The sequence below is a fragment of the Ahaetulla prasina genome, chromosome 1 (assembly GCF_028640845.1).
Source record: "Ahaetulla prasina isolate Xishuangbanna chromosome 1, ASM2864084v1, whole genome shotgun sequence".
In the NCBI taxonomy this organism is placed as follows: Eukaryota; Metazoa; Chordata; class Lepidosauria; order Squamata; family Colubridae; genus Ahaetulla; species Ahaetulla prasina.
Window position 1 is genome coordinate 272,070,971 of NC_080539.1, and position 25,403 is coordinate 272,096,373.

Genomic DNA, 25,403 nt, shown 5'->3' on the forward strand with positions numbered 1-25,403 from the left:
TCCTCACAAGGTTGTTACTGGGGGATAAAACTGGGTATAGTGAAACTTCCATGTAACAAACTATTTGAACTCTCCCAAAAAGGCAACTCTACAATAAATAAGTGTATCTTATTCCCAAGTAAGCATGCATAAGACTTCAATTTTAGCCTGTTTAATTAAAACTACAAATAGCAACATTATGTCCGTGTTAGAGCTTTGTTTTATATACTGTAAAGCAGGGGTCCCAACCCCATCTGTGGACCAGCACCAGTCCATGACATGCCAGAAACCGAGCTGCGCAAACAAGTAAAGCCCCATCTGCGGGATGCAAGCAGCATGAGAAACCACGCCCCCTCTGGTCCATGGAAAAACCTCTCTCCATGGAACCAGTCCCTGGTGCCCAAATGATTGTGGGCCACTGCTGTAAATCTAAAGATCAAGGAATCCTACTGTCAACATAAATATATATCCAATTGTTTAAAAATGGTTTAATATTATACTGTCATCTGCCCTTAGTAAGGCTTTTTGCAGACAATTAAGAATGAATCAAGTTCCAATTTCAAGATAGCCAATAAAATAGAAAGCTCCAGTGGCACCTTCAGGGCCAGGTCAAAAAAGTCAAGGTAATGTCTTTCAACCATGCAATCTAAGTCCTGCCCCCCTTGTTACTGACATCTTACCTACATATAAAAAAAGGATTCTAGCACCATCTTGCCGTTTTTGACCCACTGGCAACAGACATACCTAGCAAGCTCAGACAAGGTAGGAATATGACTTCTAGAATTCCTTAATAGCAGCAGAGTCCTGTGTCCCAAAATGGAACTGTCACCAAAACTATGAGCTGCTGTTCAATGGTGGGGATACATTAGGGCAATTTACTTCTGCAGTACCTGGCTGGCACATTTAAAAAAAAACAACCTTTGATTTTTCCTACCACGCTGTATTTGGTTGTATTTTGTTTTTGAAGGCTTATCTTGGTGATTGATGGAGAGGCAGGATCCCAAACTCCCATTACACTTCCAAAAAAAACCCATTTTTCACCCCAGTGGATTAGAAAGAATAAAAAAAGAATGTTAGATGCTGGAGGTGTATATAGTGGAATTGACCTTCTGCTTAATCCTGCTTGAAGGCATCAGGTCAAGGAAGTTATTAAAACAGCTATTTAGACCCTCTGCCTGGTTGAAGGATTCTTCTTTTCATGATTTTTAAGCAAAAAGGGCTTGAAAAATTCATGGTTTCAAGATTCTGCATCTTCTCTCATGCTTCTCACTTTGTTTGGTCCATGTTTCCTTTTACAGAATGAGCTCTGATGATCATATTGTTTTCTCTTTTTCCATGAGCTAATGGAATACAATCCTCTTACAACCTTTCCCTCACTTTTATGCAGGATGCCATTTCTTTTGCAAAAAAATGGGAAGTTCCTACACATCTATAGTCCATCTCCACTCCTCAGAAAGGAGTTCCATATTTGCCTGACAAAGATGAGGTATTCCGAATCAGCAAAACAGAATAACAGAATAAAAATCAGAGTGAACCCAGTGGATGAGGCTCCTGGAAAACATTTAAAAATCAATCATGTATACTTTAATAGAAGTTTATTATATTTTATTTTTGTCAGCACAGTAATAAACACTCAAGTAATAAATTCATGAAACCAATAGCATAATTACTTAAACAAATATATATTTCTTTTAAACCAGAGATATACATAGTGCAGTTCATCTTGCAAACACAGAATTTTTCTTTTTTTAAAATATATACAAATATTATAAATACTAACCAGAGTAATAACAGACACAAAGAAAAAAAATATTTCCAAGCACTTGTACTTTGTCAATAATGTCATAGACAATGCTGAACAGATGTTGCCAGTCCAACTGCAGAAAGCTAAACTATAACTTATTAAAACCCGGACTTCGTGGTCCAGAAGTAGATGTATTTTAGCTATGCTGTAGCATATTCTCTTCAAATATAGACCAAACAAATCAAATTATAAAAGTTGACCTAACTCCAAAAATGTTGGCTAATTTCTAATGAAATAGCTTCCAGTGCTTTCATTGATTTAATGATAGTTCTTAACAATGTAAATACATATTCAACACAAATTCTTATTTAATAAAATAATAAGGATGCAATGTATTTTAAACTGTTTTTGCATCCCATTATATTGATATTGGCACAGACACACGTAGAGACGCACACACAACTCTACTGAAGCTTCTTTCCAGCAAAGCACTTAATATATTGTAATTAGAAGCATATCTGTGATGCTAACTATGGCCCATGGAATTCAAGGCTAGTAATCATAGCAACTCAAGCTTGCTATATTGGCTTTAGCTGTACTAAGGACAGAAGCTCAGGAGAAATATCTTGATTGAAGAGTAACAGTGATGAAAGATTATCTACAGAACAGCTCCCCATATTCTTAAATAGTGAATATACGTTAAAACAGCTGCCCAATATATATTGCTTGACACCTTTGTTTGCATGAGTTGGTGTGCAAGCAAGGAATAACTCTTAGGATCATCTTGCATCTTGTTATAATAGTGTGAAGATATTTAAGTAGCTCTATGCATTTCTATGTGCATGCTACCACAGTTTTATGACTGCTGCAGCAAACTCCAATTTGCAGACCACTTCATTTGTAGTGGAATCATAAGATGAATGGAAAGTGAACATCATGTGCACATAGTCTCAACAGGCTTATTCTAAGATTAACTCACAGTTAATTAGATGTTTCAAAAACAAAACACAAGAAAACGTCACTTTGGAAATGTATGTGTGTGTGTATATTATAGCCTTCTTGGAAATTTTAAATTACAAAGAGAAAATTATAAAGAGAACAGGAAATATTATTCAATGGTTAACACTGTTTGGATAATTGTTGGTATTATTGAGAATCTAGTTGTCATCCATTTGTGAGAAGCCCAAAGAAAGTATGGCTAAAAACAGAGACAATGAATATGTTGTCCTAAAAAGTTTCTTTCCTGTGACATTTAATACATATACACTTATTTATCTTGCTATAATCTATGCTCAAACAAATTCTGAACAAGAAGACTGGATCAGTCTTAAAACACACTTTTAGATTCTTTGGCAAGTATGAGTATGTCAGAAAAAAATACATTATTAGCAATAAATGGACAATTATGATGCTTATAGATCAGGGATGTCCAAACTTGGCCCCTTGAAGAGTGGTGGACTTCAACTCCCAGAATTCCCCAGCAAGCAACTTGCTCATGTTTATAGCTCATACTGGCTGGGGAATTCTGGGAGTTGAAGTCCACCATTCTTCAAAGGGCCAAGTTTGGACACCCCTGTTATAGATGATCAGGTACCTTGCCATTAAAATGATGCATCCATATTTAAATCCGGAACGCTACTAGGCAAGCAAAAAAAGGGACTAATTGTGTTCTCAAATTTAGTTATATATTGCTGTGCAGCAAAATTAATGTATGATTATATTCATATAGTAAATGTTAGCATTGAAACTAGCAGATACTGAAATTCTCTTCAAGGCTGTATTGTGATTTAAAAAATAAAATTTGGCTTCCAACTTCTCTCTGTTAACATCAACATTTCATTTGGAAGGAAAGTTCTGAAAATTCTGAGAAATACACAAGGACTTGATTCAAAGTAATCCTTCTGAGAATAGAAGGGTTCTTTTCATTTGTGGAAAGAAATCTGTGAATCTGCTACTGGAAGAAATTAGGGAGGTGATTTTCCTTCTTCCCTGAAGGCCCACTCTCTCCTTACAATCATATACTAGTCTTGAAAGTCTACCAATTCTTTGGAACTTAGAAGAGAGGGAGCAAATAGGTGAAAATGGTGCCTCTTTCCATTTCCACCCAAAGAACAATTTCCATAAGTAAAATGCTACTCAGTAAGAACCTTAGATCAAGTTGTATTATTACCATCAACTATTAATGCAAACTATATTCCTTTAAATAAAAAGAATCCTCCACAACTTGTTTGAATTACTCAGATGAAAGAATGATATCAAACAATTCATTATTAACCACTGAAAAGTATGCTCTGTAAAGCTGATTAATAGAAACTAAACATTGCAGCTAAACACAATTGGTTCCAAAAAGAAAGTTACAAAATTGTCTTCTCCCCTATGCCAATTTTGCAGGAGGCAGTTTATTTCACAAATCCATTTGTAACAAAAATTAGATTTCAGTAGAGTCTGGAAAAATAAATATTTTCATACTTGTATGGCTATACCGTGAACACCATTTTAAAGACTGGACTTAAGTGTCCATTTACAGATCATAACCCAGATTTTCAATATGATAAATGAAAGTCTGAAGCTGTCCTAAACTCCTGAAAAATAGATGATGTTTCACTTAGCCACAGTCTAGCTGTAGTCTAGCAGGTTGAAATTATTGGTATTGACATCTTCTTATTCAACCAGACAGTATTTCTCTTTCTCCAAAGTCAGCATTATATTCTCTTCATGCATCAGCAGTGCTGAAATGAGATGAACGGAACAGTCTCTCAAAAGAGAGTTATTTTTTGCCTTTTTCCCCCACCTCCCAACTCTTAGAGCAAGGATATGCCCAGTAGACACTCTGCTCATGCAATACATCAAAGCCACACACTCCATGAGAGCCAGGGCTATTCCCCATTCTGATAGGAAAAACTGTAAGGCAATGCCATCTGTATGGCTAGCACAAGCAAATCTGGAGGAAAAAGGTACCTGCCTTTTCCAGGGACACTTCCCAGGCTTCCAGTTGTGTGCTACAGCACTGAACCAGGAGCGCAGGTGGCTGCCATGAGGATGTGCCCTAGGAAATAACTGTTTAGCAAGTAAGGCACCTCATTTTTTTCCCAGCTGTGTGTAAATCTTACAAATCCCATTTCTCTAATGTCTGACATAGTTAAGGGAAAGGGAAGTTACTAACAAAAGTTCTTGGAACAACTTTAAATGTTTATTTTACTGTAGCATTCATTAAGTCTTTTGTCAGAAGAGCCTATGTCTTAAGAGTCAACTTTATGACAGGACCAGACCAAGTTTGTTTGCTGCCTGAGGTTAACAACTGTCCATCTCTCACTTGAATAAAAAGCACAGCATCCAAAATTAGTTAAGTCATTTAGACACCAAAGGCAGAAAAATGCTGTATTGTTAAAAATATGGTAACAAATGAAATATTGCTTCTTTGCTTTCATGACATCTTACATCAACTGCCTGAGGCAGCCATGACAACTCTCCCAAAGTACTCACATAAATACTTTAGGAGCAAAGTGGTAACACGGCTCTCTTTAGAATCTGTCATGTTGAACAGTATATCATTATTTTGTTTCTTTTGGAAACATGTGGCAAACAGTGAGTCAAAACAGAAAGTTCAACAGAGAAGCCCAGTAGAAGATCTGGAGAAAATATCTATTAGTTGTATGACAGATTTTAGATCAAGACCATTAGTTTGAATTATATTAAACTTGACCATAGTATCTGCATGTCAATGTTCTAGAAAACATGTATTTTAAGACCAATTTATACTACCCAGCTAGTATGATGATGAGTACCAAGAGAAATGATAAAATGCCATCAAGAAAGCAAGTTCAAAAATTACTGAATGGGGAACACATTTCTAGGCACATGAATATACAGATGTGGCTGTTTATTCATTGAAAAATCCAAGCTTTCCACCACATATTACTTAGCACTGAAAGCTTTCTGGGTACTCATTCATGCTAATTTTCAATAATGTAATAAATACACCATTGATAGTACATGGTGAACAATCAGGAGAGCTCTCTGGCAACAAACAAGATCAATCCCAACCATTTGTCCCACAAATTCATCATGCTAATAATTTAAATGTATAACAAACATCCTCTTAAATATCAGTATAGCTTGACAGTTAAAACACTCACTTCTCTTCATGAATAGAAGCATTATTGACAAAAGGAATTTCTTCCTTGTCTGTCTTCCCCACGATCAGATTTTGTTTCTCCAAATTTATCACACACTAAGAAATAAAGATTAATAAAATATATTAGAAAATAATTAAAATTACTTGAGTAAAAAGGATAAAGATGTGCAAAAGGAAGATCAAGAAAAGAGAAGTTTACCTTCAAATATTTCAGTGTTTGTAATCCCAGGGAGAAGCTTTTCTCATTACCTTCTGGGGAAAAAAAAATACAAAGGCTATTCAGAAAGATGCATTTTTTAAAAAAAACTGTAAAGGAGATCTGTTGCTATAAAGCACATTAAGGATATCTGATATTGTTACTTTTTTCAATTGCTTCGATGTCCAGAATGTCTTCTTGGCAAAGTACACTCCAAATACCACCGAAACAATGGCACAGTTTTGTAATTTTTTATTTTCCAAATTTTGAAAATAAATTAGCTTAGAATTTTCCAAAACAAAAAAAGATGAACCTCTCTTGTCTCATTATCAATCACATATTTGTGATATGTGGCTGGCTATTTTCTTGTGATCCTTTGAAATTAAAATACAATATAAATTGAAAATGTATATTCCACCTGCAATATTGTTCCTACTGTATTACAGGTAGTTCTCAACTTACGACCACAATGGAGCTCAAAATTTATGTTGCTAAGTGAGAAAATTGTTAAGTGAGTTTTGCCCCATTTTATGACTTTTTGTGACATTTGTTAACTGAATCACTACAATTGTTATATTAGTAACCCTGTTGTTAAGTGAATCTGCTTTTTCCATTGGTTTTGCTTGTCAAAAGGTGATCACATGACCCTGGGACATTGCAACCATCATGAAGGTGAATCAGTTGTCAAGCATCTGAATATAAATCACATGACCATGGGGATGCTACAATAGTCATGAATGTGAAAAATAGTATAAGTCATTTTTTTCAGTGCTGTTGTAACTTCAAACGGTCGTTAAATGAAGTTGAGAACTACCTGTATATCTCTGTGGAACATGCATGTTCCACTACTACCAAACAAAAGTTTGTATTGCAAAATTCTATACAACCAATATAATCAGGAGTTATTGTTATTAATAACAACAATAAAAGAGGGTGTCCAATTCTAGAACAACTCTGGGCAGCTTACAGTTAAAAGACAGAAAACAGCAAGGAAACAAAAACTTATGTCCAGGCAAACTACACTCTGTAAACAGGGGTCTCCAACCTTGGCAACTTTAAGCCTGGAGGACTTCAACTCCCAGAATTCCCCAGCCAGCAAATTCTGGGAGTTGAAGTCCTCCAAGCTTAAAGTTGCCAAGGTCGGAGACCCCTGCTATAAAACAGCCAACAGAGGTCCACAAGCACCTGTAGGCCTGACAGAACAGCTACTTTGTAAAAGATTACCAGAACATCACCTGGGTGAAAATCACACAAACCTTTGGGAGATATAATTCCAGAGGGCAATTATAGGGATGAGGGGGGAAGGGATTGGTTTATCATTCTAAAAGTTTACTGGTGAAAGGCTTGGCTATACGTAATGTGTCTGTCTATAAACACTTACCAGCCACAACAACTGCAGAGCAATCTACATGGACAGTCCCCATTATAAGAGGCAGATGTTCCAGATGACCAATCGCTTTCATATTATGTGGCAATGAAATCTTCTCACCTTCTGCTTTGCAGGTTTTCATATGCTCTTTTAGCCTGAAGATGGAAATAAAACAACTGTGCTAATATCAGAAGTAGGTTTATTTTAAGGAGAAGGTGTGATGGAATATGTAGAGAAGCAGTGGGGAAGTTTTGGCAACATGGAGTTTTCCCAGAGAGCCCTTGATTAAGAGTCTATACAGTCCCAAACTGGGTGGGTGGGTGGGGGAGATTCAGGGTAGCCACATCCTAGAGTCTCTCAGGATATATATATGGCAGTTTATAACATTATAGCTTTAGATGGGCAAGATTTGGGTCATTAGGTGTAAATAATTAATTGAATTTGATTGGATTTCATTGGGTCCTCTGTAACCTTGGGCCTGACAGGAGGGTAATATACTGTGTATACTAACCCTAAACATGCCAGTCTAACCCAATATATATTTGAATTCCAAAGTCAGTTAGTCAGTCAGTCAGTCCTTCCTTCTTCTTTTCTTCCTTCCTTCTCTCTCATTCTTCCTTTTCTTTTTCTTTTTTCTATCTCTTTTTCTTCCTTCTCTATCCCTCTCCTCCCCACTCTTTTTCTTCTACTGTGAATAAGATATTACTACAACATGCATGCCTGCTTCCCTAAGATAAAGGTTGTTGCATCTCTTTCAGGCTGGGTATAGTTCACATAGTCTTCCTGGCCATGGCCATGCAGCTTTCTTGCAAGTAGCAATTTTTTTTTCATTTCCTTCTTTTGAGATGCTGTTTCAACTTCCAGGTCTAGCCTGAAGTATTGGGTATTTCCTAATGGTTTTCCCAGCCTACTTAGTTCCTTAATGCCGGACAGGTGACTGAATGGCAAGAAGATGTAATTTCTTTTCCTGAACTCTCTATGAGTACTAACAAAGAAAGAAAAATAATTCTAATTTTACCTAATGAAAGCAGAATTGGTAACAAAGAGATTACTGGCTTATAAAAATTACTATTGATTATATAAAATTGTATGGCTAAATATTGATTGACAAACTAAAATTGAGAAAATTATGTTTAAAAATGTTGAAACAAAGCAAAAGGGCATTAGTGATGTAATAGCATCTCCCACAATATGGTTTAGATATGGTGTCTAATCAACATACACTGAGAAAAGAGGATCTGAAATATTGAATTAAAAGACCATTTTTGGAGCATCTGTTCTCTTCAGTTCATGATTTTTAAGCCATTTTTACAGGGAAGGACAGCAAGGATGTTTGTGCTAAAAAGCAGATTGTGCTATTCTGCCTTCATGAAAAATAGGAAAAAAAATAGTTAAGATAATTTTAACAATTGGCAAACCTTTCATATTTTGCTAAGACACGATGTTCTATTGCTCTGTCGAGTATCAAATGTGAATCATGGAACCACTTTTAGTTTTTGACCTTTTTGTTGTTCCCTTAGATAAGGGATATACAATCTGTGGTCTTCCAAGTGATTCCTGAAAATCCTAGGTATGATTCCCAAAGCCTCCCCCGCCCCCATCACCAAAGTATAATTTTTAACATGACAGAAAAATACAAATAAGCAAATTTAATTTTTGTGCTGGCCATTTTTGGAATGAGGTACTCAGCATCCCACTTCAAGTGTGCTCTCAATTAAAAAACTAGTGCCTCCCTCTGACTCAAAATTGTATCTATAGGTTTATCATCAAAGAGATTTCTTTCATGGATTTCTACATTATTTACTTATAAATTGTTTTTCCTTTTCTTTTTATATATTCATTTTTGCGAAACTTATATGCCATCTTTTTTTCTAGGTTACAAGGCAGGGGTGAAATGCTCCCGATTCGGACTGGATCAGCCAATCCGGTAGCAGAGAACCGGTAGCAAAAATCCCTGCCCCCACCCACCCATGCCCACCCAATGCCTGGTTGCCCACTTCCCTGCTTCTTTTAAAAAATGCTTTTAAAAGGTAAAAAAAGAGGCTCTGACAATCCCAGCTGAGCCGCGCATCAGAGCCTTTTTTTTTACTTTTAAAAGCATTTCTTAACAACCTATTTGGCCAAATAGGTTGTTAAAAAATGCTTTTAAAAGTAAAAAGAAAGGCTCTGATGATCAGGCAGCTCAGCTGGGATCGTCAGAGCCTCTTTTTTCAGCATGCGCAGCCAGTGAACTGGTAGTAAACCAGTTCAGATTTCACCAGTGTTACAAGGCAATTTACACTGTGATCTTCCTTTATTTTAATCCCATAACAGCCCTGCAAGGTAAGCCAAAACAGGGTGACTGGCCCAAAATCACCCTCTGAATTTCTGTGGTTGAGAATGGATTTCTATCTTGACTCTTTAATGCTACTCTAATATTTTAACTATCATTAACATACTGTCTATCTTGGGCCTTTTTGCACCTTCCCCTGTGCTTGTGTGCTCTGATCTTATTTTAGAACTCAGCTGATATATGTGAAGTTTCTGAGTATGAAGATTTTCAACTGCAAATTTAACCTTGCCCTCTTCAGCTAAATTCATGCAACACATAACAACACAAACCAAAACCCCAGTGTATAAGAAATAGACAAGAATGGGATGTGTAGAAAGTTGGTTTTTTGCAATTGATCTAAAAATGTTATCAGTTGTTGATAGGGAACAATTAGTAGTATTCAGAACACAACCAGGTTGGTATACTGATTTATGGTCAGGAGACCATAAATTCTAATCCTGCCTTATTCATGAAGCCAGATGGGTGACTTTGGACCAGTCACTCTTTTCTCAGCCCTTTGAAGAAGGCAATGGCAGCAAACCACTTCTGAAGAAGCTTGCCAAGAAAACTGCAGGAACTAGTTCAGGCAGTTGCTAGGAATCAAGACTCGAAAGCAGAAAAAGAATAAAAATAAAAAAATGACTCAGAATAGCAACTTATTAGAAACGTATAATAGCATTTTGGAAAGAAAAAAAAAGACACAATACAATGTAAAGGTCAGTGCAAAGGGAAACAGAAATCCATTGCCACATAGGGTAAGAATTTCAACAGACGTACTTTCACATAGGAATACGGTAGAATCTTGATTTCAAGGGCAATTTGTGGGAAGAGCTGTCTATAAAATCTGGACATCCGCTAAATTTATGTCATTTTATGACATCTGTGTAAATAGGATGATTTATAATAAACCCCTCAACTTAGTAGACATTAGTAGGACGTGTCTATTGTACAGTTATCTAGCTTGTTAAAGTGAGGTTTTCCTGAAATAAAGAAAACAGTACCTGCTCAATTCCTTCTACATGTAAAATCTCAGAAATCTTCTACTCTCCTATTGATTCTGGACCAGAGCAGGACAAATGTTTTTCTGCCAAAGGTGCAGGAAATTTCAGTGCAGGAAATACATTCTATGCTAGTAGTAGGCAGGCCCAGAATCTTATTCTATTTTACTTTATTAGTACTTTTCTTTGTAGACACAGGAATGATAGAAGAAATAGCTATCTTAACTGTAGCAATCATAAAAAAATAAACCTCAGCAATCTTGCTAAGTATAGATTCGATGACTTGTGTATCAAATAGATCTACATATGAAGATTATCTTACAAAACCTTTTTCATAAAACCACAGTAACTTGTAGATTTTTTTTAATATTTACACATCAGCTGTTTTGTAATTTTCTCTATAATCTTCCAATGTATTGGTATTGAATTGGCTGACCGGTGGCTCCCTGCCTCCTCTTTTCCCCCTATTTTTGATAAGAATGACATTGGCCAGTACCTAGAATTTCACCCCAGATTCCCAAAAGCAAGAAATGGAAAATCAGCCAAACCAAGAAGTCAAGCTTCTTCAATATCATACCATGTAAAACAATTGGCCTTGTCTGTCTGAACTCATATAAGGTCAAGTATTATCTTCTTTATATTTTTTGTGAAGGCTAAAATCCTTCTATTCAGGCTTTCTATTCACAATTGTCCATTAGGACATATAACCTTCAAGGGGACTGAGCCAAAGTAGAAGTTGAATAGTTCTTTTCATTATATATTAGCATTTCATCATCTTCAATGAGCAGCTGATAAACCATTTTTCTTTACTTTTCCTTACTTTTATTTTGATTATATTGATGAAGCCTTTTTTATTTGGTGTTAGTTTCATTTTATTTGGTGGTTTTACTTTCTTGACACCATCTGTACAAATCCAAGTTATCTTTATTTTTTGTTTCCAATTCCTCTTTCCACATATTACAAAAGTCATTTTTTCCCTCCCAGGTTATTAATGTTTTTCTAATTTTTTACCAGCTTGCACCCATTTCTCTTGTGGCTGAATTTTATTTAGCACTGATCTAAATTTATTAAAATATGATTTTAGTCCAACATACAGTACATGGCATAGAGTCATGATTACTTGAGGAGCACCTGTCTCTCATACTACGGTATCTGCCCAGCTGGTTCAATCTTGTAGGATTGACAAACTTTGGGTGCATTCAACGATGTCATCTATCAGGGACTCTGTAAGTGTACCTTCTCTGTAGCAGGACCTGCACTCTGGAATAAGATTCCCCAAAAGATCTGGATGCCACCCACTCTGTAGTTTAGAAAGGCCTTACAGCCTGGATCACTGCCCAAACCTTTGGTGAGGGAGAATGAAGATCCCTTGCTTTATTCCTGTCTAATCTATTCTTCTCACCATCTTTATCCCCTTTTTAAAATCTGGTTTCTGTATTTTCTTTTAGTTGTGAGCCAGCCATAGTAATTGGGAATTAATGACAGAAAATTAATAAAGATATTAAAGATATTCATATATACTCAGGTTTAGGTGATCTTAAAATCAAGAGTACCATTATTTTATTAGTCCTCTTCCCCAATCCCTATTCATTTCACTTTGTTAAGTTTTGTTTATTCAGCTTAAGCAAGATTAGCTGATCTGTCTGTTACTTAATTAACCTTGTAATGGAAGAAAGCTAATAGCAAGAGAAGTCAAACATTTTCTGGAAAGATATGCAACACAAAATTTACCTCACCTATGATATGAGGTCATTCTATATAATATGCTTTTAGAAAACTTTGCCTAATTCTTTTTCTTGGCTGATACACTAGATATCAACAACTATATTTTTTTCATTCCCTCTTCTATTTCTTTTAAATCAAATGGTTAACGATACCAGATTCATTCCCCAAATAAACAAATATTCTATTTTTGCTCTGCTTCTTTTGAACAAGTTACATCTTCCAATTTCTCCATTCTAATTCTAATCACGAGAAGTATTCCAATAGATCTGTGATACCAGCAACATCGTATTTCCCCTCATATAGTAATAGTTCAACCTCATCTTATTTTTCTTATATTTTGAGCATCAGAGGGTGGTGAGATGGTTCAGCAGTTAAGACACTGGATTTGTTGGCTGGAAAGCTGATAGCCTGGCTTCAAAACAGTGGCGTGAGCACCCGTTTTGCTTAGCTCCTGCCCACCTAGCAGTTCAAAAGCATGTAAAAGCAAGTAGATAAATAGGTATCATTTCAATGGGGAAGAAACAGTGTTCCACGATATCATGCTGGCCACATGACCACGGAAATATCTTTGGACAGTGTTGACTCGTGGCCTTGAACATGTCAGCAATGGCCTCAAACATGCTCCTTATAGTCAGCAATTACTAGTGGAGTAAAATATGCAGTGATTCCTTTCCTCCTGAGCATCAGTGCATACATAAAAACCACTAATATTGCAATGCTGACATTCTTCCCTATTTTCATTAACTGATTTAAAAGACTACAGCACAGTTACTCTCCCCCTTACTCTTATGTTCACAATTCCTTATCTGAAAATCTTATTTCTGGGAATTCATCTTCAATTTTCACAATATTTATCAAACTCATTACATCCCATCCAAACATATTTGCTCCAGACCTTTTAAGATATAACCTATTTTGTGCAGCAATCACAGAGATGCTACTTTCAAGTCCAAGGTGGTATAGTTGCAGCTGCTGTTGATAGTACACATACAAAAAAAAAGGACAAGATAATGACTTTTAATGACTTTATTTTTAATAATACATGTTTAATAGTTAAATATCAGTATTTAATTGAAAGATGACCTTTAACACAATCTTTCTCTTCACTTTTTTTTACTGGAGTGACAGTGAACGGGTAAGCGACTCGTGAATCAGAACAAAATATTCTTGAAGGCGACCACTGTTGTTTGCTGTTCTTTCCCTTTGCACCGACTTTTGTTCCCACCGAAAACTATCTTAAAAAGCTATTAGTCTGAAAGCAATCATTCTTTTTTGTTCCATGAGAACTTGTTTTCATTTGTAACATCTTTAAGGTACTATTCTTCTTTTCCCTTCTGCAAGATGACTCATTCATGACTGATTCATGACCTATGCAGAGATGAGCCAATGCTAAAGGCACTTTGATGCTGCTGCTTTGAAGGATCTATTTTTCTGTCTATTAATGGTATCATTAAAAGGTTCCTTTTTCAAATGTACCCAGCATCTCTTTTCTTTTTGCTCCAGCTTCTTAAATATAATATTAAAGGAAGTCCTTGAGTTACAACCACAATTGAGCCCTAAATTTATGTCTCTAAGTGAAACATTTGTTAAGTCAGTTAGTCCCATTTTACGACTTTTCTTGCACGTTTGTTAAGTGAATCACTGCAGTTGTTTTTTTTGTTGTTGTTGTTGTTTTTTGTTTACATTTATACCCCGCCCTTCTCCGAAGACTCAGGGCGGCTTACAGTGTATAAGGCAATAGTCTCATTCTATTTGTATATTTTTTTTACAAAGTCAACTTATTGCCCCCCCAACAATCTGGGTCCTCATTTTACCTACCTTATAAAGGATGGAAGGCTGAGTCAACCTTGGGCCGGGCTCGAACCTGCAGTAATTGCAGGCTTTGTGTTCTTAATAACAGGCTTTACCAGCCTGCGCTATTCACCGGCCCTTGTTAAATTAGTAGCACTATTGTTAAGTGAATCTGGCTTCTCTATTGACGTTACATTATACATTACATTACATTATATTCCATGCTTATTCCAACAACCTCAAAATAAAACAGATTTGCCCTGGAAGCAGTTGGAGATAATATTGTCAGTCTACATCAACAACAAAAATAGAAAAACATTCTGGTTGCAAAAACTTGCTTTTCTTAATTAAATACTGAAATCAAAATGGAACCAAACACAAAAGGGTGGATCAATGGGAGGTTTTTCATTAACTGCATAATTGCAAACCTGCAGTTGAGTTATTACTCAGATGCTAATGGATGCTCACCGCTGCCCTGGTCCTTAGGTTACAGTAGATGCCTTTAGAATTTTATATGGTTTTTCTTTTTTCATTTTTATGGATGCACATGGTGTACACTTTTATTATTACAGGTAGTCCTCGACTTACAACAGTTCACTTAGTGACCGTTCAAAGTTACAATGGCACTGAAAAGAGAGACTTATAACCATTTTTCACATGTACAACTGTTACATCATCCCCTTGATCATGTGATCAAAATTCAGAGGCTTGGGAACTGGTTCATATTTATGACAGTTGCGGTGTCCCAGGGTCCTATGATTCCCTTTTGCGACCTTCTGACAAGCAGAGTCAATGGGGAAGCCAGATTCACTTAGCAATCATGTTACTAACTTAACAACTTCAGTGACTCACTTACCAACTGTGGCAAGAAAGGTAGTAAAATGGGAGAAAATTCACTTAACATCTGTCTCACTTAGCAACAGAAATCTTGGGCTCAATTGTGGTGGTAAGCTGAGGACTATCTGCATTTATTATTTTTGCCATTATAAATTGCCCAGAATCTTATGGATTTGGGAGGCTTCTAAATTATATAAATTCAAATAATAAATAAATAATAAATAAATATAAATGAATGTATACATAAATGCATATATATTGAATGTGCTGTGCTGTACTGTTGTTATTTTTATAAAGAAATTAAATGAGAAATCTATGCTTGTCAATTTATGTCTAACAAACTCCCAATAGATTCTGATTTATTTTCCGGTCCATCTTTATCCCAGAAAAGTGATTATACAATTAAATGAATCTGGAAAATAATTTTATGGCTAAATTAGATTAGAACTTGGCTTTTACATATATAACTCTCATAACTGACTTCTTCTTTGTTAGGCTATATGTATTTGAGCCAATTTTATATCACAGAGTACTGGAGTCTCACCTGCTGAAAACACTTTGATACAGAAAGCTTACTTTACATTCTGAAATGTTCTATCTTATGAAGTTATAGAAAACCAGGTACACAAGATGCTACACCCTCCACACCATATCCTATTTAATTTTTTTATAAGTACTACATGCTTTCCTTCATACAAACCTACAGAATTTCAGAACAAAGGAGGATATGCATCCTATACCATGTAAATAGGGTTTTGTGAACATCATTTATTCTTAAAATGAAATAGTAAGTGGAAACAATAACAGTAATAGTTATGGGTAACTGCAACAGGGTTAGGAAAGATCTAGTAAAAAGAAAAATCTGAGAGATATGCCAGCAATGAGGGATTTTTCTAAGCAACATTCAGTGTAAAATAGATTAAAAAGAGGACATCAAAAGACAATCATTTTTATAAAAAATGTGCTCAGAAAAAGCAGAATAAGAAAACCATGTAATATCACAATAGAAAACAGGAATTACACAAATGAATGCTACCCTACCCCACTGTGATGCTGAAAAGTGCAGAAACTTGAAAGGGAAATTATGCATAAAGTACATTATAGCCTGTCACTTTAAGTTTCAAATAGGTTCCATTTAATAGGAGAAATGGATTTCTCCTGGGCAATTAAAGCATAGGATTTTTTTAAAAAAGAAAACTTGACAGTATGCAGTACTGCAATAGAATAGCTTTAGAAGAGACAACAGATCAAGAAAAAAAGGTTGTGGATTATGAAGAAAATCCTTAACAATTAGTGTTAATTAAAACTTTGTATACCCAGGAATGCTAAATGGAAGTATGGGCATACCATAAATTTTAATTTTAAAAATTGAAAGAGTCACTACTGTGTTCATCACTTCAAAGGAGAAAAACAATAGGGAATTTGTAAATTTCAATTCATTTCCCCCTTAAAACTAGAAAATGTAACACTTTGAGAAAAACATCATCTGTGTTTTCAGGAATAAATCAGTCATGTTGATAGCTGTGCAAAAGGAGACACCCACAACCAAAGAGTGGTGGTAAAACTAATAATTAAGCCAGCCGAACCTCACATTTTGAAGTTTCCCTTTGTAACAATAGATTTGACAATGTAAAGTGATTTTGTTGAATTTCTAACTTACAATTACTTCTTTTTTACAGTAATCAAACTACAAACATATTTCCTTTTTTAATAAAAGGAAAACAATCATCCCAGCACCAGTTACCTTATCTAAGCATGGGATGGAACCAAAGTATGTTCTATGCTACCTTCTGAATAGTCAGTATTTCTGACTGAGATAGATGGCTAAAGAAATTATTTGCATATGCCAAGGACTATACTGAATGTTCTTCTTCCTGACACCATTATTATTCCCACCTCAATAAATGTTTATTTGATGGAACAACACAACATATCTAAGCCCATATGAGTTTTAAATTAAATATTAACCTGAGGAGTTTGGGGGTTAAACTTTCTGTGATTTAAGTATGAAATTTTGCTATCTAAGACCCTATTTATGAGCTTGTCTGTCACAATTAACTGGAATGAAACATCTATTTATTATGAGATTCAAAACTTCAGTTCTCAAATGTTCTGGGACTCTCTCTTCTAACCAAATATTACTGAAGGGAGCTCATGTGCAAATAAAGACACAATTAGGAGAAGGAAGAGAGTTTTTAGAGGTCAAGGATATGTGTCAAGGATACAGAATGTGAAACCCCAAGAGCCTCATGCAACCCTCAAAATCTTGGTAGAGCCACAGAATGCTCCAAAATTTGCCTTCATATTGTAATGGACAACATGATTAAATGTTTTTAATTAATGTTATTATGTTTATATTCAAATTATAAAAGAGTAAAAGAATCTAACTACTATATTAATAATCAAAATAATCTATAATCAGTTGTCTGCATTTTAGCTAACAAGTAGCACCTCTGAGGAGGTTTACTGGCTCAATCCAATAAAACAATAAAAATATGGTTATGGTTTATTATTTTGTCATTCCCAACATTCCCAAACTTTTGACAGTATGAAAATAGACACCATTTTCCCAAATTTCCTGCCAAAAACTGTGAAAGCCATGATTACTAAGTTCAGTGTAATATATGGCTTCCCTCATTCCAATAGTTCCATCTCATATAGCTAACTGGGACAGATATTTGAAGAGGCACCTAGAGGGTCAAAAGTGGTCTATCTCTGTGCTGAAACAAGGAAAGCCTCACCCCGTTTTCCAGTCTTGTGTCGGAACTATACAGAAATAAAGGTGCCAGTTACTCTGTGGGAAGTAATACTAGCTTACAGTGTAAAACTCCTACTAAATGTATAATGATGACTTTGGGTAATGAGACTGTAAATTGCTCAGCAGTGCTCAGTTCATTACAGGCACAACCACTGAGAGCTAAAGTGTTATATAAATAAGTCATTACCGTTACAAAAACCTGGCATTTATTTTCTCGACAATCAGTGAGGGATGGCCCCTGGGCTGTAAATTGTTATTGCTAAAATAATCGTTTCATGGACACCAGACTAAGAATTATCAAGACTATTTGAGAAACAGGAAAAAAAATAGACCAAATTACCATTGGGATAAAATTATTTCCCAATATGTAGTATCATTCTAAATTTATTGAAACACAGTTCGCTTGTTCCAGACTTATGTTGTTTAAACTTATACGCATTAAGAATTAGTTTAAAAGACAGATTCACATTTAGCTGTTTCAGCCTGTTTCTAGGGAGATTTTTATACCAGTTCAGGAATCTGCAAACACAGTTTAACAAAAGATTATTGTAAAGGAACAATAACAAAAGCTATCTATCTATGTATACTCGATGCTTCTTTCAAGATCATTACTCTATGACAGAAAGAAAGGTGCTACGGATGCCAAAAGAAATGTTGCTTGGAGTCAGAATATTTGATGCAGTACTACTATTACTAATAATAGTTTTGTAATTTACTCCATAATTTTCTTTTCTCCCTTTCTGCAGTAGCAAATTCTTAGCTCACCTTGCAACTTCAAAGGTAACCTTAGAACCTAAATCTGTAACTGAGCAGTGCAACCAATAATGACCTCAGCTTGTAAGAGCAAGAGAATTTAATTGCTGTACATCAGTTGTTACAGCCCACAAAGAGTATTGCTTACCCAGACTGACTTCCGGTTGACGTAGCGGCGAGAACGGCTTGGAAAATAGTGAGCTCCGCAGAGCCCTGTGAAATTCAGTTGGTAACTGCTGTTGGGAGACCTTACTGGGTCAAAGCCGCCTTGTGGGGGCAGCGAAGAAAGGAGAGGTCTTTGTGGACCACGAGGAACTCGCAATTTCCTCATTAGGTCTGAAGCAAGCTCTCCTGAATGGGAGCAGGGACGATGGCCATTTTTGGCAGTCACCAGCTGGGACAACCGGGATCATAAGATTTGTGCTGGAGCAGTCCATGGACAGAGCATTGAAACTGGGTGAGATAACTTCCAACTCTTACTCCAAAGATTTAATTTTTAAAATATTTAAAAGATAGTCTCCAAGTGTCAAGGAAATGGCGATTAGACACATGGAGAAGACAGAAAATTAAGAGGCGAAAGAAATGCCCAAGGGAAGCTTTAAAATACAGAAAGTCTGGAAAAAATCTTAAACAATTTGAAAGGTGATTTTTGGGAGAAACTGTCTTGCTTATTTGTATTTTTAAACCCCCTGGAATTATTGAAGAATCAGTTGTTTTTGACATGCTTTTTAATGTTGGACTTGGGAGCAGGAGAGCCATCTACTGGAAGAAGAGGAGCACTACAGCGTTAGTACTCTTAATGAAAGTGATGTCCAATATACATAAAGTCTAATACACAAAATAGAAGAAAGTAAATAACACCTGGAAGGTGGCCTGACCTTGAGTTTATTCCAGAAGACGATTTGGATATTTTGAAAATACCTAATAAGTTTCTTTTTCCTCTTGAAGATTTTTAAGATGAACTAAATTGCAAATAACTAAACTTTATTGAAATTGGTTACTGGATTTGAAAGATTGGAGGAACTTAGTGGATTAATTTGGATTTGGATTATTAAGGCTATTTGACAGAACATTCTACAAGGCAAAAGAAGACAGGTGATTGAAGAAAAGAGAAAAGAAGAAAAGTTAAATAAGACTTTAAAATTTGGATAATTGGGAAGATATGTAATTGGAAAATCACAAGGCTGTAAACTACTAAAGAATTTTAAAGATTATAAATTTGGGGATTTGGAGGTATAACTATGGGATTGATTGAATTTTATTGTTGGAGTTTTTAAATAAAGAGGTATACTGAGTAATTTTTTTAAATTGTTATAAAATGGATCTAAAAGGGATAACAGAGGCCAATGAAGAAATAATTTTGATGCTCAAAAACATGCATGAAACTATAAAGAACAATAAGGAAACAAGGGGATTGTTTAAAGATAAAGAAATGAGTGTAGAAACCACTCAACAATTGGGGTAAAAAAATGAACATGATATTCAGAAAATAGATGAGAAATTAGAAAAAAGAGTGGAAGGCAAAAATCAAAATGAGATGCAAAAGATAAAGATAATGAAGAGAAAGGATTAATAAGTAGGAATCAATCGGATAATTCCTTAAAAGATTATATTATATATAAGTTTATATATAATATAAGTTTATATTAGAACGGGGGGGGGGAAATCCCTTCAAAAAAAAAAGGATTAGAGAAAAAAAGAAAAATCTTTTTAAAAAAGAAAGTCTCATTGATGGGTGTTCAAATAATACAGCAGAAAGAGACAAAGGGCAACCCGAAGGGAATGTTCAGTAGGTATAAAAATATCAAAAGGAGTTATAAGACTCCAAGGGAAAGAAATAAAAGGGTGATTAAAAAGTCAATAAATGATGGAACTCCAAAAAGGTTAAGAGATGATGGATAATGATAAAATATATTAATAACAAGAAAAAATAGAAAATACAAATAGGGAAAATAGTAGCATACATATTAACAGATAATAGAATCTATTATAATTAAAAATAAGCTAAGTTTATTAGGTAGAAGTTTGGGATTAGGTAATCTAATTGTATTATTAATGTTAATAGTGTTAATAGTGTTAAAATAGTTTTATTATAAAGTATATTGTGAACTTAAACTTTTAAGGATTAGAAATTGTGGGGATTTTGAGATTTATTCCTGGGATTGATTACATTTTGTTAATATTTGGCCTTATTAGTAGTCCTAGACATTTGGGATATTGAAATTATGGTGGAATAATAAGTAATTTCCAAAATATTAAATATTAGTAACTTAGCAGGGGATAAGAAATATATGGCACAAAGAAATGTTATTTATGCTTAAATGAATTAATGGAAAAAATGATAAAGAATTATAAAGAGAGAATGGTACTGCTGAAGTTGGAAGATTATGCATGCTTATTTGTATTATTATTGTTAGCATTGTTTAAAAAATATTTGACCCAGTCAATACACTGTCCACAAAATATGTATGGTGTGTATATTAAAAAATAAAAAAAACATTTTAAAAAAGAGTATTGCTTACCCTAATCTCTCCAGACACGCAGAAGAAATTATATTGCGTTGGCATCCAGTATCAACCACAACTTGCAATTCCTTCCCATTACACTGTAGAGAGAAAGATAGCATTTTTGCAAAATATCAGCTGATGGTAAGTGAATTATCTGTATTTCTATTGTTTTTTGACATAGTTTTAGGCAAAAAGTTCTATCTCCATTCTGACCCCTAAGTATTTGGGACACAACAGCTGTGGTCATAGCCACACTTGACTTAACTAAGGGTTATTCAGTTTTTCCAGAAAACTTAATACAACAAAGTACCATAAATTAACAGCAGGGGGCTGAAGTTGCACAAAATGCTTGACTAAAGTATAGTTGAATAATTTGTGGTCCAGTGGGCCATACAAATCCAGTCTTTGGATTTCTTTGATTTTTATACTGCTTTTTATTTAGGAGCTCAAGAAAGCACCAATAGCTCACAACTCTGATATAATGAGAATATATTTCACAGGGCTGACTTATTGGGTTCTTGATGTTCTCTGGGCTTGCATCTTTTCTTATGCACCTAGCCTGATTATATTATCTTGCAGGGAGAGAAGCACACTAAGGGAACACCAAGAAACAAGCATCGTAACAACTCTGTGACATAAGTTGGGCAAAGAGACAATGACTCACCCAAAGCCCACCCAATGAACTAATATTATTAAGAGTGCTTTCCAAGTTAAAATGTATTTCATATATTAAAGTTCAAAACCCTCTTATGTAGCCATTTTTGGGACTATTAGATGGGAAAACAAAATGGAGAAATTTTAAGAAGTCAAATGCTGTTAGATAATCTCTGTGAAAAATATTTGCTGAAAAAAAATTGGGATGTATATGAAAGTGTACTTTTTATATGGAAGTGGGGGTTGGATACGACAGAAAAAAACATAACGACTACACTGGAAACGGGGTATTTAAGAAATTCATGATGCATGAATGTTACCATGGATGTTTTATTGTTCCTTGAAGTGGAAATTATATATTTTTACTGTAAACTGTTACCTGAAACCAGCCATATGCAGGTTTAATAAGTACAATATATATACTGCAGAAAAAACAATTGCTACCAACCTGTCTTCCATTGAGGACCTGTATACTGCACGAATCAAAAAGAGGGCTGCGAAAATATTTACAGATCCCTCACATCCTGGACATAAACTGTTTCAACTCCTACCCTCAAAACGACACTATAGAGCACCAGAACAACTAGACACAAGAACAGTTTTTTCCAGAATGCCATCACTCTGCTAAACAAATAATTCCCCCAACACTGTCAAACTATTTACTAAATCTGCACTACTATTAATCTTCTCATCGTTCCCATCACCCATCTCCTTACACTTATGATTGTAACTTTGTTGCTATATCCTTACGATTTATACTGTAATTGATTGTTTCCCGATTGCTTAATTGTAGCCTATGACTGTCATTAAGTGTTGTATCATTAATTGTTAAATTTGTACCCTATGACTATCATTAAGTATTGTAAGTGTTGTACCTTGATGAAGGTATCTTTTCTTTTATGTACACTGAGAGCATATGCATCAAGACAAATTCCTTGTGTGTCCAATCACACTTGGCCAATAAAAAGTTCTATTCTATTCTATTCTATTCTATTCTATTCTATTCTATTCTATTCTATTCTATTCTATTCTATTCTATTCTATTCTATTCCATTCCATTCCATTCCATTCCATTCCATTCCATTCCATTCCATTCCATTCTAATAAGTATATGTATGTTGAAATGTTTTGTTCCTAAGAGATAACAAATGAGAATTGAATTGCAAAACAAATATATGAAGCAACAATGAATGAGTTGAGCAAAAGGAAAGTTAAGAAGTTTCAAAAGCAAAAGGCAATATATCAAACAGAGTGTAAACTCGGTGAAAGCAAAGACGGTTTGTAAAATCAGAAAAGTACGGAGAAACACAATATATAGTGTGGAAGTAAACTAGATTTAGTCAGATTTTATTTTCTCTTATTTCTTTCCTTTCCTTTGCATGCTATCATTTATTATTTTTCTATGCTGTGCACAATAATGTTTATCAAAGGAGAACAGAATGATATTGTTTTATTGAGGTAAGACTGGTTCACACATGAAAGATGCACAACATACACAAGACTAAAATGCAATCGCCTAATATGTCCTCAATGAATTGTGTAAACTCAAGTCAGTTTAATTAATTTGCAGGCAATTGAGTTGAGTCAATGTTTTGTCTAGTAAAAGATCTCAATAGATATTGCTCAGAACATGGGGAATAACTCCAGGGCTTTAGGACAGAAGCTGAGCTATTGGAAGTATTCCAATCCATTCCCATGATCACAGTTAATCAGAGGAATAGCTGTATTAGTTGTAACACAAATAACATAGGCTACATTTGTGTCACTCCTAAGCCAAACAGCATAGTTCTCAACTTCCCCCTCATGCCTTCCCTGCGGACGAGTTCCAGAATGAATCTGAAAGCTCGGAAGACAAAACCTCTGCTCCTAGTGACCAATCCAGATTAGATCCTGCAACATTATCCTGGGACACGTATATCACCTTCATTCATGACTTTCAACTCTGATGTTTAATCCAAACAAGATATAGGCAGCCCTCACCTTTATCCTCAGATTTGAGGAGGCCTGGAGCAGAATGCTCCTGAGTCTTGTTCTGGAAAGTTCTACCACTTCAGATGTAGGAATACAGAACCTTTTGAAAGCAGAGGAACTGGACTAATGAATCTCCTGCAGGACACAAAAGCTTACCTGGCAGCAGATGAGAATGAGGTCCTCTTCCTCTGTCTTGGGGGGACTATCCAGTTTCATTTGATTCAGTTTATTTGCCTGAGCTGAGAGATCATTTTTCTGAGAGCACGTCCCTCGGCTGTGCCGCAATCTTGACATATTTGTTTCCATGAGGCGTCTCTGCAAAATGTTGTGTGGTTGCTTAAAAAAAATTCAGGGCATGGGAGAAAACACAGGTAAAGCAAAGCCAGATTGTAGCACTTGGCAGTCATTTAAAGTTTCAAAGATCTAATGTTTAAAAATCTATGTAGCAATCAAAAACACTCCATTAGGTACCAATCAGTAGTGATTAATTAGTAAGGGATTGTTGTCAGCATCTGAATGTAAGTTGTATTTTATATAGACAAAGCAGCAACCATTACATTTATACTGTAATAGTCAAGTAAAAACATTTGTGCCTAAGTCAGTTATGACCCAATTTTCAATACACAAATCTAATTCATTTACCACATCATCATAATTTAATTTATCCCTGTTTTAGTATATATCCCATTAGAGGCTGGATGCACTTAACAGATTAAGGCAAAACCAGACAAGCATACGATGCCTTAAGATAAAAGAGATCTTTCCCTGAAATAAGGAATTGTTTTCTCACTCATCTCTCAGTCTTGCTCTTATAGAAATGGTCAAAGAATTCAGCAAATGTATGAGAGAAAGAGCATTCACATTTTTTAAACCTGTATCAGCCTGCCCTTGCCCATAACGTAGAAATTGATAGAGCTATTAGAAGTAGAGAAGCTTGGCATTCTTTGTTCTGTTCTGCCTCCTGAATAGCTGGCAAAACTGCAACACAAGTCAATGCTTTTGTGTGTTAGTGTTTTGTGCTTTCAAGTCAGTTCAGACTCCTGGCTACTGCAAGGATAGTCATTCTGAAAGTCATTTGCCAAACTGCCTGGTAAAAACCAGAAGGCTGCGACTTCTACTCCTGCCTTAGGTACATAGCCAGCTGGATGACCTTGGGCCATTTACTCCCTTTCTGCTCTAGGTAGAAGTAGCAGCCTTCTGGTTTTAACCACTACACTAAACTGGGTCTCTTATAACAGCTTGACACAAAAAGAATTTCAGATAGTGTTGGTGCTTTTGTACCTTAGCCTGATAAGCTGCTAAACCTTCAAAAATGTTTTTCTTCCTGAAAATACTATTCAGGGACACTGGAAAGGCTCTTAGTTCAATGGTTATGAAGTTTTGCAGGAAAAAGGATCTTGTGTTCAAGACATAATGCCATGTCTGAGAAATAAATCCATCTGAAATGCTACAAATTTTCTGACACTGTGGACTAGGAGAGTTGATGCTTCTAACTCCCATTAAACTCGGCCATTCAGAGTGAATTATGCAATCTGTTGCTAAAAATATAGACACTGCCATCAGCCAATCAGATGCAAATATCTTGACTCAGTGGCCAGCCCATCAGCTAAAACAACATAAATGAAATACATAGCTATCCCTGCCCCTTCCCATGTTTTCAATACATGCGCTGTGC

At 35.4% G+C, this 25,403-nt stretch overlaps 1 protein-coding gene across 1 annotated transcript in view; it reads right to left on the bottom strand.

Annotated features, from left to right (window-relative positions):
- Nucleotides 1–3,312: 3,312 nt before the first annotated feature.
- The window catches only part of NRIP3 (nuclear receptor interacting protein 3), a 33,435-nt gene continuing 11,344 nt past the window's right edge, over nucleotides 3,313–25,403 (bottom strand). The window contains exons 2-7 of the mRNA XM_058167471.1: nucleotides 23,885–24,064; nucleotides 21,119–21,201; nucleotides 7,436–7,578; nucleotides 6,058–6,110; nucleotides 5,860–5,954; nucleotides 3,313–4,452 (exon numbers count right to left, since the gene is read on the bottom strand). Of these exons, the coding sequence (XP_058023454.1) occupies nucleotides 4,437–4,452; nucleotides 5,860–5,954; nucleotides 6,058–6,110; nucleotides 7,436–7,578; nucleotides 21,119–21,201; nucleotides 23,885–24,064 (570 nt within the window). The 3' untranslated portion in view covers nucleotides 3,313–4,436. The remainder of the gene's footprint in view (nucleotides 4,453–5,859; nucleotides 5,955–6,057; nucleotides 6,111–7,435; nucleotides 7,579–21,118; nucleotides 21,202–23,884; nucleotides 24,065–25,403) is intronic.